Raw genomic sequence first — 15240 nt, forward strand, 5'->3', positions numbered from 1 at the left:
TACAATGATAATATAAAACGACAGGCCACTCAAAGTAGACTTCACAAATAGATAAACTTCCACATGACTTGTTATAGTGAGATGCCCTGTGGAACTTCGATCCCCGCCTGCTCCCTGCCATTAATTAAGCTAGATCAATTCCTCGGGCCTTCCAAAACATGTGCCATTACGAATATAACTATCGACAAGGTATTTAGTTATCAGTGTTAATAATGAGAGAGAGAGAGAGAGAGAGAGAGAGAGAGAGAGAGAGAGAGAGAGAGAGAGAGAGAGAGAGTAATGACCTAATTAACTACGTCATCATACATATAGCAGAAAAGGATACATAACATGGCCCTCTCCTCGGTTATTCTAATTCGCCATTCTACTAACGAGCTCATTCTCTTTTTTACGCCGTGCTTCCATTTCACCACATGGGTCCCTTTTTTCCCTCCTACCTCAAGTATATATATATATATATATATATATATATATATATATATATATATATATATATATATATATATATATATATAGTGTGTGTGTGTGTCCCATCCCACACCTGTGCTGGCTGGCGACACAGGTGATTGATTTGGACCAAGAGGAGAGTAGGGAGAGGGCGAGTGGCAAGGAGGGAGGGAGGGAGGAATGGATGTGAGGAGTCAGGCAGCGCGGCCATCCCTCACATCCGCGTGGTGTGTATATGTGTGTGTGATGCTGTGCGGATAAGGTAATACTATTCTTATCATGTAGCAAAGCGTGACGCGTTAGCGTGGGCGTGTGTGTGTCCCAGGGCCTATGTGGCTGGGAAACACAAACCAGTGGCAATACCCATTAAATAAAACCGGCCACTGTTATTCACGGCTGACACACGAGCATGATGCTGAGTGTCTGCCTGTGTGGCGTGAGAAGCGCAGACACGCACCCCGCTGTTCCTCCCCATAGCACGCGACTATCGACCTTAGCAACACTGTACTACATGAAATATCGCTCTTTATCCTTAAAAGGGAGAAAAGGATCTTCCCCTTTAGTTTGAAGTGTAGTTTAGCGCCATTGAGTAGCTCGGAAAAGTGTCGTCCTGCGTGACCCCAAGTGTGAAGTGAGGGTGTGTGGTGGAGGCGCGGCAGACGCACGTGCCCGGCCGGGTGCGGCGCCGCGGTGCACACCGCTGTGCAGCAGAGGAGCGGCCCGGGCCGGCACTGACACCCGCCTCCCGATCACACTCCGCCCTGCTGCAAGTGATGTATCAGTGACGACACGGTGACGCCATCGCTTTCTGGCGGCCTGCGAGCCAATAGGGTAGCGCAGGTCAGGCAGCAGTGATGACATCACGGGGCTCGTGCGGGCTCGGCGACTCCCCGGCTCGCTCAGTTACCCACAATCCCCCGTCCCGCCAGTCCATGTCGCCGCCCCGACCAGTCACCACCGCTGCGCCGACGTGACCACACGCGCGGCCTCATGCAGCGCTCCATAGAAGAAATAAAATCAAGATTATTGACGTGCACTGATCAAGATTATAATGTAAGCACCACTGAGATATATCGAGCCACTTAATGAGTTTATAAATTGGTTATGAGGAAAGCACCGTAGCTACAGATCACAATACGACCCGCCATGGCTGACAAGGGCCGTCAGGTGGGCCACTATATATCCGTCATTTTCATCACAAATAAAGCACTACACGGAACTGCAAGGCACAAAACAGTGGTTCCAGCACGGAGAGCGACGTTGTGTGGTGACAAGAGCGGCGTGGGGAGTGGTGATGTGGTGTGTGGTGGGGGTGCGACCAACATATCACACAGTCCGGTGTGGCGGCGGCTAGACGGCGACTCCCGTGGCCGCGGCTCCACGCATGCGCCCTGCACCCACCACTCTGTCCCCGCAACACACACAACCCACCCCCTCACCCCTTGTTTTATCCTGGAATATCTCTAGTGAACCCTACAAGACCTTAAGCCAGCCCAGGTCAGTGTCAGAGGGACGTGTGTGGCGTCACGTGCCCCTGGAGGCCGCAGAAATGTGCCTGGAGGGCCTGGCTGGCTCAGTGTGGCGGAGGGTGTGTTGCAGGAGCTGCCGCAGGTGGTGGGTGGCAGCGAGGTGGGCCAGAGGTTGTGTCCGCCGCCCGTCATGGCCAAGTCCCGCTCCGCAGCCGCCATGAACATGATGCACACATTCCACCACCCCTGCCTGGCCCAGGGGAAATAAAGACAGTTTCACCAATTTTCGGATTCCTGCCTGCCTTCCTCACGTTTTCGTTGTTATTTTGGGCCTTAACGTCCCCTTGTTGTTGAGGACTTCGTATTTCGCTCATATTACGTAATCAGCTCTTTGTACTCTGAGCTCTAAGTGTAGTGTGGAGCATGTGGTGGTATGAGGCACGCTTTTGAAGAAAAAAAGTGAAGAAAGTTGAGTTAAGGTATAAATATGGTGGAGTGGCGGGGGGCTGGTGGTGGTGGTATTCTCCACCAAGGTCATTGTACCTCCCCCTCTCCCCTCTCATTTTGAACTGAATGTAGAAATGTTGACAAGGTCATCGGCAAACGAGGTTATGACGGAATATATCCTTGGTGAAAACTGGAAAGTTGTGATGCTGTTTTGAGTGTCGGAGTGAAGGTGGGGGGCTAGGGGGAGGGGGTGCCAGTGGAATGTTTTGTGGCGTGAGCAACATAGCAAGCAATGATTGGCTGTGTGGGGAAACATTCAATGTGCGTCTGATGGGCCTGGCGAGAGGGATGTGCTGTGTGGTGGCGTGGACGGAAAGGTCACGAGGAGCAGATGACCCTGGCCCACTAGTAAGGTCTTCCGAGTAGCCAATGGTCATTGCTTCATTACCTTGTTTGGCACAGGTACTATATATGTCTGGGTGCGTGATTCACCCTCCCCTGGCGTGATGCAGCGCCATCCCAACTTCTGGTTACTGATACCGAGGGTGAAAAAATGGGTCACTAACTTTGCCTGGCGTGAGTTGGCCAGCTGGGGTACATCACCCTGGCCCGAGGTGCCTTGTGGCCGTGACTGGCAACTGTAGGTGCCACCACCACTACCATAGTGCCTGTGGTCGGGTGCTCGGGTGGTGGCCAGTAAAAAATGTCAATGGACGACCCAACAACGATCATCACCCGTTTTCATACTTTTGTTTTCTATGTTCGCATTTTTTCCCCAACCGTCGACAAAGTTTTTCATTGTGGTAGTTTGACGCCAGTACTTGCTTTGTCTGCCATATTACGTAGTTTTGTGGCGAATGACGAGGCACAGCATGGTGGAGCCTCGTTACGGCCTGACTATAGCCACCCGTAACAGGAAATTGCCTCCATTTCCATATCCCGCCCACCACGTGTTGATTTGCCTGGAAGTAACAAGAACAAAGTGCATCACTGCACTGTATCTCATGTAACAAAGGGAAGTCGGGGGTTAGGTTTAGGTCCATTCATATAGCATTCATTAGTGGCCATATTTTAAGTGGTAGTTGCTGAGCTACCTGGCCCATAGGTGGTGGTGGCTGGTGCTGTATTGACCCATTGATCCCGTGTTGCGCCCTCAACATTCACTCACCCACCACTCAATGGATTCAGCCCCAACACACACTAATGTTTTACACGCGTGGCACTTGTTAGCGCATTTCTCATCCTCCCGCTGCACTGCTTTGTGCTCCACCTCGCCGCCCACTTTATTACATTGATTTAAACTTTGTCAGGTTTTTGTTTAGAAAATATTTAATCTTGACATATTAACCTTTTCCTACTACTACTACTACTACTACAACCACTACTTATTACTACTACTACTACTACTACTACTACTGCAACTACTATGATACTATTACTTCAATATTACTGTTATGATATTAATAATAGTAGGTAATTATTATTAAGTATTTGTTATTAATAGTACTGCTATTCCTGCTGCTGCTACTACTACTACTACTACTACTACTACTACTACTACTACTACTACTATACTATACTATACTATACTATACTATACTACTACCACCATTATTTACTTTTTATGATGACAATTTTCAACTTCCAAATTGCTTCAATTTAGTGTACCATAGCAACAGTATACCTTCCTCATGCATATTAGCAGTGGTGTGTTGGTCCAGTGAAGGAATGTCTAACATGACCTGTCTTGCATTCAACATTCATAGTATGGGCAGTACATAATGACCAGAGCATCCTATATCACAGACCAGTGTGTGATACGCAGCTTCATAATGATTAGATAATGTAATTCATGTCAGTAGTGAGGGGCTGTCCTACCTCAGCGCTGGTGCACCCAGAGTGCAAAGTGCAGATAGAATGATGGCTATTGAAATGGCTGAAGCAGGAAGAAATATAAATGAATAACTTAATACTACTGTAATGAAGGAAACCAGTGGTCCACCATCCACATCAATCCAAGTTTGTTTGAGAAAAGTAATTTTTCTTAGGGTTGAAATTATTATAGATAAGATGCAGTTTTATCTTTATGTACATAGTAAGTGTTACATCTGAGATCAGAAGTTGGGATAAGAGTGAGGTGATGAGCAGCAGTCTGCTGAGTGTTTTCTTGCCTCAGCAGCATTAACTCATGACACCACCGCTGCTTCCTATTACAGCTGTCACACACCGACTGTTGTCTTGCCAGGCCTGGCTGTTCCCATGCCACTATCCGGACCACACAGTCCTACATTCCTTTACCTACAAAAGTGTAAAGATATTTTGAACATATGTAACACATCTTAACACAATTAGGAGAGAGTTGAAAAGTGATAGTGTGGTGTGTCAATACTAGTAGTGGTGGTGATGAGCACTGAAGGGTATGTGGAGCTTGGTGATGCATGTTTGGTGCTTGAAGAAAGAAACGGTATATATTTTAATTTTATGTTGCAGGTCACAGATATGACAGCATGCCTGGAGCTCATCAGCAAGCTAGAGAGAACACCTATCAGTAAGGAAGTCTTAGAGGTATGTCACATTATTGTCACCACTCAGGAAATGATAGAGAGAAAAAAAAGTATATATATATATATATATATATATATATATATATATATATATATATATACACTCACACACACAAATTTTTGGCAAATTTTGAAGATATATTCTCTTTTGTATGTGTTTTAAGAAATGGCATCACAGTCCAGAATAGGAATAAAGAACAATACAGAAAGTGTATATGTGGAGGAAGGGAGAAGAGAATTATGTGTGGAATATTATGGAGACATTGTACTTAGTTACTGTGTTAGGGAAATGTATTTTTATTCATTTCCTGAAAGATAGTAACCTCATTAACTTTATCATGATGTGTCCTGTTGGTGGTGGTGGTGGTGGTGGTGTTTGTGTGCTGGTAAAAGGTGCCTGTCATTCTCCAGTGTGTGACGCCTTCTTTGTTTGCAGTCCACTCGGCTTGGGCGACATATAAATAACATCCGCCGCAAGACCAACCACCAGGAGCTTTACCGACGGCTCAAGGATCTTGTCCGGAAGTGGCGTAAGGAAGTCCTAGCCGATGGAGTCAATGGGGCAGCTGGTTCGGGGCCGGGGCCGGGGCCGGGAGGGACGGCCAAGGGATCGGGGAATGGCCACCCCCAGCCCAATTCTCCCTCATCCCTACCGTCCAGTGGCAACACCAGCCCGGGAGTGTCGGCCCCCACCACCCCATCCACCCTGGTGCAGCGGACACGCACTGCCTCCCCGACCCTCACCACTGCACACTCGTCCCGCCCACTCAAGCCCGTGTCTCCTGCCTTACTCCGTGGCCGTGTCTTCAGCCCCGGTTTGAGTCTGGCCTCCACCTCGCCGGCCATCACTCCCCCACTTGCCTACCCTACCCGCCCAAGGTCCCGCCCACAGTCTCCCTCAGTCAACCCCGGCCTGCGGCAGCCATCCAGGGCGGATGCTTCCTCCTATGCCCCAAGTGCCGAAAATGTTGCGAAAACAAACACAGCCAACAAGAGGTTGAGAAAAGATGATGAGGATTCTAGTGATATTCCCGTGGCCAAGCGACCTAGAAATAATGTAACTAATGGTTTTGACGAAGACAGTAGAGACAGTGTTTCCAGTATTGTTAGTAATGAGTGTGCTAAGGTTACTAGTGGAAGTAGTGAGTGTAGCAAATCTAGACGAATAGCAAGCATAAATGCTGCTCTAAAGGGAAAGTCTGCAATCTCTGACACAATGACGGTTACCAGCAACTCGGACCAGCTCCAGCAGAAAATGGCAGCCATCCCCATGCCGACCAAGGCTTATAAAGTGAAAACCACGTCTCAGATCGTGGCTGAACTGGCCGAGAGGAAAGGGGACAGTAAGCTGGCTGAAAGGGCAAGCAAGCTGGAGGAACAACATGTTCGCGAGGTGACTAGTCCAGGGGCCACGCTGGGTATGGGCCGCGGGACGGACAGTGCTGCTGTCACCCGTAACAAAATGGACCACCTGCAGCGGTACCTCAGCTCTCAGTCTGGTCCAGCATTTGAGGAGTACTCTGGGGGTGGGGACGAGGACCGCGACTCCATGTCCTCAGAAACCGAAGTGCAGCGATCCACGAGTCCCGCGGCCTCCCCAGGCGGTCCCCCTCATGTCCCCGTCCCCATCACCACCCCAAGCAACCTGGACCTGCTGGGAGTGATGAACGGGGAGACAGCCGAGGAGATCCTGGCACGCCTGCCGCCCATTGACCATGGCAGTGTGGTGTGGGACGACCCGGAGGACCAGACTGAAGCACAAGAACAAGAAGGGAGATCTGGGGAACCTGACGAACAAGACTCAGCCAGTGAGTCGGAGGATGAGACGGAGAGGCTGGTGAGGAAATCTAAAAAGGTTCCCCCGGAGAAGGTGGGCTGCCTTCACTCTAGTAATCTGGACTGTCAGAATGGCAACTTTGACGTGGATGGAAAGTTTCGGGAGTGGCACGAAGTATTAGTCAGGAAAGGCTACCAGGACGACCCTCTGATAGTGTTGCCTTATGTGATAACTGATTTTTGAAACACAAACTGTTTACAATGAACCTGGTGGCTGAGAGGTGTCAAGAGGCTACCTAAAATATTTGTACGTGGTTGTCATTCACTTTTACATTTTTCTCAAAGCCATAGAATCATGTTAGTCTGTTTCTTGTTAGTCTATTTGTATTTTGTGTGTGTGATATTCATTTGTTTCCTTTTTGATAACCTTCAAAAAATGTTGCTATATACATTAATATATAATTGAAAAGAATGGCATATGTTGATATTGCTTACCTTGCTTATGTTGCTTCAAGTTTTCTTTGAAGACAACCTGAAGAGATACAAGAGTTCTTAGGATTAAGTATATACAGTGCCTCAATGCTGGTGGGGAGAGACCTCAGTACCTGCTGAAGACAACGGCCTCTACAGCTACTTGGGCCACACCTCAGTGTGGTGGTACTTCCTGCAGCACTCATGTCTCTCCTCACTCATTTTTATTCATCTATATGAAGAATCAGTACAGATGCCTTCAGTAACTTCCATATCCAAGCTGAAAGTGGTAGACACGAGGGTGCCAGTGCCCACCGAGCGTTGTGCCGGGAGGGACGCACTGTTGTCTTGGCATTAGGAAGGACGGCCATATCCATTTCCCTGTCAGTGCTCTGGTGTGAGGGTAGGGTAGTCATGTGTGAGTCCTGAGTTCCTGGGTCACTGGAGAGTGTTGGCATCGCCTACTGCTGTCATATTGCACATATGCACTTCTCTTTCACATCCACTAGTTAACTACAGGGTTATCTTTTTAGTTTGTCTTGTTAAGGCTGCTTTAACTTTCTACAGTTAACCTGAAGAGATGAATGTGTGCAGTGACTGCAGCACAAAGGGATGTGTCGCCTTCCCTAGACCCTAAACATCACTTTGAGCCCCAAGTACAAGACCTTTCTTAATTGCCACAAAAAATTCTACCATATATGAGCTGTGATATTGACTGCATTGTTACCTTTACTTTTAAGTTCCATCTTATAAGTCTTTTATTCCTTACATTCACATAATTGATCATTACTAAACTTGATTTACATTCTCCAACAAGTTAATATACATTACATTGGGTCTTTGTAAGCGGGGCAAGCATTATTGTATCTAATGCATGATTTTGATATGTTTTGGGCATCAGGTTTACTTGGTAGGTTGCAGCTCAGGGCTCACACCTACCCCACAAGAGTCAGGACAGACACGAGAGCAGTAAGCAGTCTGTGTTGAAGCCCTGTTGATAACCAGTCCAGCGTTATGTAGCAGTTTGTTCACTGTAGCTCGCCTGCAGACCATACTGTTATGAACTAATGCTCATTGTTCAGACAGATCTTGCAGTCTCCTGGTCATTGTTTTAGACACCAATCATTTGTTTATTATACCATCTTTGATCCTGGCTGGTTGTTGTATATCTGTGATGGATCCAGTGTTTAAAAGGAAAGTGTTTATTACAAGGTTAAAGAAGGTAATTGTGCTCATGTATATTGTCATTACATGCCAAAGAATCAATTTACATGATCTGTACACAGGAGCCATTGTTTTCTGTTTCTCCTCATTGGGTTAACTGCATTCCTTAATTGTGGATGGCAAAAAAAAAAAAAAAAAAAAAAAAAGACATTCTCATTTTTCTGCTTCTTTTGTGTGACCAGCCACTGCCTTAGGACAGGGGTGGACGGAGGTTCAAAGTTGGGGCTGCCCAAGGAAAGACATGTGAAAGGCCATTGTATTAATCCAGTGTTGCATTTTTGTTATCTTTTATTTTTACTGGAAAAAAAGGAACATTTATATGATGCCTAGAAGTATAGTGTTAGACAGTTGAAGTATTCCAAAGCTTGTGTGTGTTTACTTGATACTTTTGCAGGAGTGCTTTATATAAATGTAAATGTGGATACACTACACCACACTTTTATACCCTGTTCAGGAATTTACATTTTCTGAGTCTTAAGGTAATGTGACCAACGCTAGACATTCTAGGTAGTTGTGTACATAACTGGCATACATTCTAGACACCTGACTTGGCCTGTACTATGCAAAGTCTCCCCACACCAGGAGTACTCCTGCCTCCTACCCCACACCTTCCTTCCTTTCTTGGGTTCATTCATTTAGAAAAGAGCAGTTGTGATTGGTTGGCAAATTTATTATCTGGAAAAAGACATTCTGCAATATCTTCCAGTATTTTGTACAATATTTCTTTTCCTTGTGTTGTATATTCACATGTCAAAAATTGCTCGTAATTGCTTTGCCATAATTAACAACTGCCATGGAAAGATTTTTTTTTATTAATTTTTTTCTGGAAACAAGAAACATACGTGATTGAAATGTTTATTTTTTTGAAATGGCTAAATGATAACCAAAGGCTGGGTGCAGCTCCTGTCTGGAGCACTCTGACAAACCTGAGAATGCAAATGTCCAATGCTGCAACAGTAAAATACAATGTTATTGGATGTTTTGTAATTTATAGTTTTGTTGAAAATATGGATTCATTCCTAGCAGGATACAAAAGCCCAATAAAATGATAACACTGGATGGAGTTGTACTGTTGACCTTGACGATGTTTCCCTTCAGCCGGTCACACAAATTGGCACCTCAACTCAACACTTGGCCACCACACGTCCATCATCACCTTCACTCTGTCATTCACATTTCATCACTCGTATGAACATTACTTTACACTTGTTAACATTCACATCACAATCTCTTCTCTTAAGAATACTGAGCATCACATTGAAACACTACAGTTTGTGCACCAACACTGAGGTGTCCCAGCCACAGCTGATGAGTGTGTCGGCGTCCTGCCAAGCCAGACCACGCACGAAGTCTGTGTGATGGTTGTCATCGTATCTGTGAGAAGACCAGGATTAATGGCTCATTGTCAGTGCCAAGTGATAAGGTACTGTGTGTGTGTGTGTCAGAAAGTTATGTTCTTAGATCACTGGTAACTTCAGGAAATCTTCAAAAACTGTTCTGGTCTGTGAACCTGAGGAGTAATGTTTCATAGTTAATGGCGACAATGAGGAAAAATAAAGATGTATCCACACTCGTCATATAGCCAAAAAAAAGTTCACGCATGAATACTGTTCACACAGCTCTCACCTCAGTCTTAGTGAGCCCTCTGTAGCATCCACCACCACCACTCTGCTGTCATTGCCACACACTGCAAACTGTGTAGACCTGAAACACATCACCACTATTACTGTACAACATACAATTAAGACTATTTGTTACACTTTGCTCAACACAAGCTTTCCATTCATCCCCTAAATAACCCAGCAAATTTCTCAGTTATGAATAGCTTATATTCCTTGCAAAATATTAGTAAAATTAAGAATTCACAAACTCGGGAAGGTTCCCTAGAGACAAAGCACCTTTTAGGGTTGACAGCTATTCTGTACAGAGGTCGTTGGAGGGCGTAGAAGGAAGTGAGATCAAAGTTGAGATCTTTTATACAACGTTGTGCCACCTTGCCATTCTGTAAGCCCACCAAATACTGCCCCTCACCGGCCCCCTCCAGCCACGCAACACACTCAGGCTTCAGTGAACAGTCCCGGTAAACACCTGCAAAACAAACAACAATGCACAGGTATGCTACTCATTCAAGTGTGGGAGGACATTTGTTCCTTAAAATATTTCAAACCTGAGGACCTCACTTACAGGAAGCTGGTTTTTGACACCGCAGATCCCACAGCAGCACATTGCCGTCCATGCTGCAGGAGAGGAAGACCTGGTCGTTGGTGGGGTGTGGGGCGAGGTCCTTCACCATCTGGGAGTGTGCTGGCAAGAACATCCGCACAACTAGGCACGTTTCACAGTCCCACAGTCTGATGCTGCAAAGTGGGTTCTCAAGGTTCATATTCACAAATACTCTCTGAATGAAAGAGGTCTATTGACTAAGTCTATGATGAACACCTCTAAGACACAATTAATCTGCAATTATGAATTATCCTTTTCTAACTCGGATCTCAGTGGACCCTTTTTTACTCTTTTTTGTTGACCACTGCCCTTACATAAAAAGAACTCTCTTTACCTCATATCTGCCGAGCCAGTAAGTGCGTTCTTTCTACCAGGCATTACCTTGACACTGTGAACAGCATCAAGGTGTTCATCAACCTGGCACTGGCTCTTTATCCCTCGCTGGTCCCCATCCACACACACCGACATGAACTGCACCGCACCGCAGTCCTTCCAGGAAAAATAGTAGTGGTTAGGTACTGTGAGTGTAATGTTCTCTTCCTTACTTTCATCCATAGTATGTCCACCTTACCAGTGAATGGGTTGACCAGTATCTTGACTGTTTTATTGTCTTTGCTGATTAGCTCATACATGGAAACAAGAGGCAAGTGTCTTGCTGTCTTCCTTACTTTCATTCTTAGTCTGTCCACCTTACCAGTGCATGAGTTAACCAGAATCTTGACCCTTTCATTGTCTTTACAGGTTAACTCATGCACAGAAACAGGAGGCGAGTGTCTTGCTGTCTTCCTTACTCTCATCCATAGTGTGTCCACCTTACTAGTGCATGAATTAACCAGAATCTTCACTCTTTCATTATTTGAGCATATTTTCTTTTCATTGACATTTTCCTCTCCATTAATTACCATCACACAAGGATAATAATAAAAGTCAATAATGTAATCCTGCCCCAATGACTCATAAAGGCACCACAGCTCACCTGCCCAACAATGACTGTCTTATCATTGTCCAGGAAGGTGCCATCAGCCATCCCAGAGGTGGTCTCATACCCCGCCTTGCACTTTTCCACATCTGGTGCCAGGGCTGGGTCATCGTAGTACCAGAGGGAGCCGCCCCAGTACCTCCCTGTGAGGCTGCTGCTGCCCATCAGAAGGTGTCCATCTGAAGAGAGTTTAGTCTTGTTTATACATTGACTATTCACAATGTTTCATTTATTTTTAACGTTTTTTTATGCAAGAGATGCACTGACCAAAAGCAACAAAGGAGAAAGTGGGAGAGAGAAAGGACAACTGAGGTGCCAGTCCCACAAGGTTAAAAGGATAATGTAGGGACCACCGTGGTACAGTGGAACCATGCACACTTTGGGGGCCAAGGGGTCTCCAAGCACATGGGTTTGAATCCTGGCCACGGTCAGAGTATAAGATAGGCTTCCTTGCTCAAGGTAATGGTTCCCTAGCAAATGGGCTTTCAAATAGGATGTCTCCTTTAGCCCATAAATTCCCATGAAAAGCCCATACTGCATTGAAAAAAAAAAAGTGTCTTGAAACCTTCCTTTTTCTGGTAAACTCTTGGACTTCCTGCTTGCTTCTGTGTAATTCCTACTTTCTTTCCCTTGAGTTCTTTCAATACGAAGATTTCAAGACACTTACTCTCCAATTTTGCATTATCTTTTGACCTTTCTTTCGTGACTGGCACCTCAGCAAGTCTTTTTTTTACTCTTTTTGTTGTCCCTGACCAATGCCCATTATGTTAAAGACAAGAAGACAACAAATTCTGAAGCATCACATTTTGCATAGCAATTAACAAGTGAAGTCTGATAATTGCAGCACAAAAGCGAGTCTCAAGTCAGACACAAGTGATGGCTCCTCACGTTGGTTGACGGCCACAAAGTCGATGCATTTGTCCACCTGGCATGGCGTGTTGTCCGGCAGTGTGATCACTTCGGGAGACGTACCGACATCCTGCTGCAGGGTGAATCCATAGTTAACAATATTCAAACACTTCCATGCTGCACCTCCACTAGCTACTTCTAAAAGACTAGTTAAAATTATGCTGGTTTTTAGAGATAATTTTATGGTTCTTGTGACAAATTACCAAAACTTCTCAATCACTTCTAACTGTACCTCCACTACCTACTTCTAAAAGACTAGTTAAAAGCATGCACGCTGGTTTTTAGAGATAATTTTATGGTTCTTGTGACAAATTACCAAAACTTCTCAATCACTTCTAACTGCACCTCCACTAGCTACTTCTAAAAGACTAGTTAAAAGTACGCTGGGTTTTAGAGATATTTTTATGGTTCTTGTGACAAATTAACAAAACTTCTCAATAACTTCTACACTGCACCTTCACTAGCTACTTCTAAAATACTAATTGAAGTTACATGGGTTTTTAAGGATATTTCTATCGTTCTTATGACAAATTAACAAAACTGCATTATGAATAGAAAAAACACTCTTGAGAACCCAGCTAATCATTTCTGTGGCATTTGAAAATAATCATAGTGAAAGAGCAAAGCATTTCAGAATACAGGCCATTAATGCAAACTTGCCGGCCACAAGACTTTCTCCTACTGAGACTGACAAGCACAAGAGTGTGAGTGTGTGCTGTCTTATCTGGCCCACACTATGCTGTATTGCTAGCCTGTTAATAGATAGATAGATTTACATACTTTTTTTCACTTTTAAAGACTTCTACTCAAAAGGCTATACAAATATTTAGGTGCATTTTTTTTTTAGATGTAATGAGAAAATGCATGACTTTAATCTTTTTTTATTTATTTATTTATTTATTTATTTATGCAGGAGAGATGCCAGCCAAGGGCAACAAAATATATAAAAAAAAAGGCACAGGAGTACTGGTTCCCTAAAAGAAAAGTAAAAGTTAGCCAAAATTAAGGAACAAATGTCTTGATACCTCCCTCTATCTTCCTAATAAGTGGCTTTCTGGCCTGAATGGATGGATTATATGTCTCAAAGTGGCCATTAGCACCACATGATGCTAGCTGCCTATATCCTCACTTTCTAGTTTGTGTGTGGATTCCAAACTACTCCTGCAAACTCAAAATAGGAAATTATGACTAACAAGAGGGAGCTGAGCTAAATACAACTATGGATAAATGAATAAGTCTGCAGAGATAGACAGAAATAGGCAAAAAAGTAAAAAAATAAAGAGAAAAGGGAAAATATGTGTAATAGTGTAGAAAATTAAATGGAATACAGAAGAGAAGGAGAGCTTGAACAGACAGGAGGAAAAAGGATGAAAGGAAAAAAAATATCAAGAAAAGAAGGAAATAAAAAAAGTCATGAGGAATATGGCAAAAAATAAATAAATGAATAAAAATAATAAAAAAAATTTGGCAAAAAAAAAAAAAAAAAAAATCAGGCAGAAAAATCACGCAGGAAATTAGATCAGATACAGCAAATAACGTAGGAGACAAAGCCACAAAAACAGAGCCACGTGGGGAGGGAATACTGAAGAACACACACACACGACGATGGAAAGCCCACGAGAAATGGAAATAAAAGAAATACAATTGGTAAGACATGAAAAGAGATAAAGGAAGAAAAAAAAAATGACGGGAAAACAGACAGGAGGAAAACCAGTGAGATAGAAAAAAACGAGACAATGGAAGAAGATAGAACACTTATTAGAAAGGTAAATAAAGATGGAGAGGTGAAGAATGGGGCAGAGAGGCAAAGAGGAGAAGGGACGGAAGTAGAAACAAGAGGAAGAGGAGGAAAAGGAAGGCTGTCATACCATTTCCGCGGGTTGCTCCTGTGAATTCACCTCCATTTCCCCTTCCTCCTCCACCGTATTGGCCATGGCTGCTACAGAAATGGTAAAAGGGACGTCTAACACTGTCCGTCTTCCTCAACCTCCCTCACCCCTCTCTCTCTCTCTCTTCGCTTCCGTGTCTTCCTCTTTTCCTCTCCTCTGAAACTACGAATAAGGATTTAATGTTAAATTTCACCGCTTTTTAATTGAATATTTGAGATTTGAGGAAGTATGAGGATGTGGCTAACCGAAACATCTTTATAACTAATATGCTAATGAATGATTACTTAGTATCTTTATATCTATGGCGTCTTTAAAATAAGATATATACATTTGACGCATATAAGTACTATATATTTTTTCATTAAGTACGTGTAACTGTTTTCCTTTTAATCGAATATTTTATAAGGTACAGCGGCCATTAAACATGTGACATAACCAAGAGAGAGGTGGTGTGTATTTGTGAGCTCTCGTACCCCGGTCACCTGTCCCTGCAAAACTACACACTAATGAAGGTGCAGGAGGCAGCGCACTCCTCTTACCTACTGGCACTTCCTACCCTTGCCCGCCACTCCCTTGCACTGAGACTGGCTGGGGAGTTGGGGAGATGACTGGGGGAGGGGTTATCTGGCATTATCTCAGACTCATGTTTCACCTATGTCTATATTGCTGCCTTTATTACTGCATTATTATTACTCGTGTTGCTATATCACGCTCATCATTAGTCTTGTTGCTGTCTTATTTCTCCAATTTACTCTTTTACTAGTGTTTTATTGTTGTTATTACTTCTTCATCGCTATTTTCTTATTGCTGCCTTTATTTTTTTCTCTTATTTATTTTATTTT

General features: G+C 44.1%; 2 protein-coding genes and 1 long non-coding RNA gene across 12 annotated transcripts; 1 reads left to right on the plus strand and 2 right to left on the minus strand.

Annotated features, from left to right (window-relative positions):
- Positions 1-214: 214 nt before the first annotated feature.
- On the minus strand, positions 215-3100 carry LOC123510174. The gene is made up of 2 exons (XR_006676410.1): positions 2930-3100; positions 215-2166 (listed from the first exon to the last, which is right to left on the minus strand). It is a non-coding gene; the product is annotated as an uncharacterized LOC123510174 (long non-coding RNA).
- Positions 1097-9455, plus strand: LOC123510112 (mediator of RNA polymerase II transcription subunit 26-like). Of its 8 annotated transcripts, none has more exons than XM_045264947.1 (3): positions 1097-1500; positions 4854-4928; positions 5364-9455. In XM_045264947.1, exons 1-3 carry the CDS (start codon positions 1438-1440, stop codon positions 6945-6947), a joined length of 1722 nt encoding a protein of 573 aa, XP_045120882.1. In that variant the 5' UTR covers positions 1097-1437; the 3' UTR covers positions 6948-9455. The 8 variants fall into 8 exon arrangements, with proteins under 8 accessions (XP_045120882.1, XP_045120915.1, XP_045120925.1 ...); XM_045264980.1 differs by lacking the exon at positions 1097-1500 and adding an exon at positions 1598-1944; XM_045264990.1 differs by lacking the exon at positions 1097-1500 and adding an exon at positions 2165-2395.
- On the minus strand, positions 9048-15072 carry LOC123510144 (methylosome protein 50-like). 3 transcript variants are annotated; one of them, XM_045265019.1, is made up of 9 exons: positions 14938-15072; positions 14378-14560; positions 12489-12579; positions 11598-11779; positions 10956-11110; positions 10583-10755; positions 10297-10486; positions 10025-10102; positions 9048-9772 (listed from the first exon to the last, which is right to left on the minus strand). In XM_045265019.1, exons 2-9 carry the CDS (start codon positions 14441-14443, stop codon positions 9664-9666), a joined length of 1044 nt encoding a protein of 347 aa, XP_045120954.1. In that variant the 5' UTR covers positions 14444-14560; positions 14938-15072; the 3' UTR covers positions 9048-9663. The 3 variants fall into 3 exon arrangements, with proteins under 3 accessions (XP_045120954.1, XP_045120938.1, XP_045120945.1); XM_045265003.1 differs by having other exon boundaries at positions 12489-12582; positions 14938-15071; XM_045265010.1 differs by having other exon boundaries at positions 12489-12582; positions 14942-15070.
- Positions 15073-15240: the final 168 nt, after the last annotated feature.

This window comes from Portunus trituberculatus, chromosome 3, assembly GCF_017591435.1.
Source record: "Portunus trituberculatus isolate SZX2019 chromosome 3, ASM1759143v1, whole genome shotgun sequence".
Classification (NCBI taxonomy): domain Eukaryota; kingdom Metazoa; phylum Arthropoda; class Malacostraca; order Decapoda; family Portunidae; genus Portunus; species Portunus trituberculatus.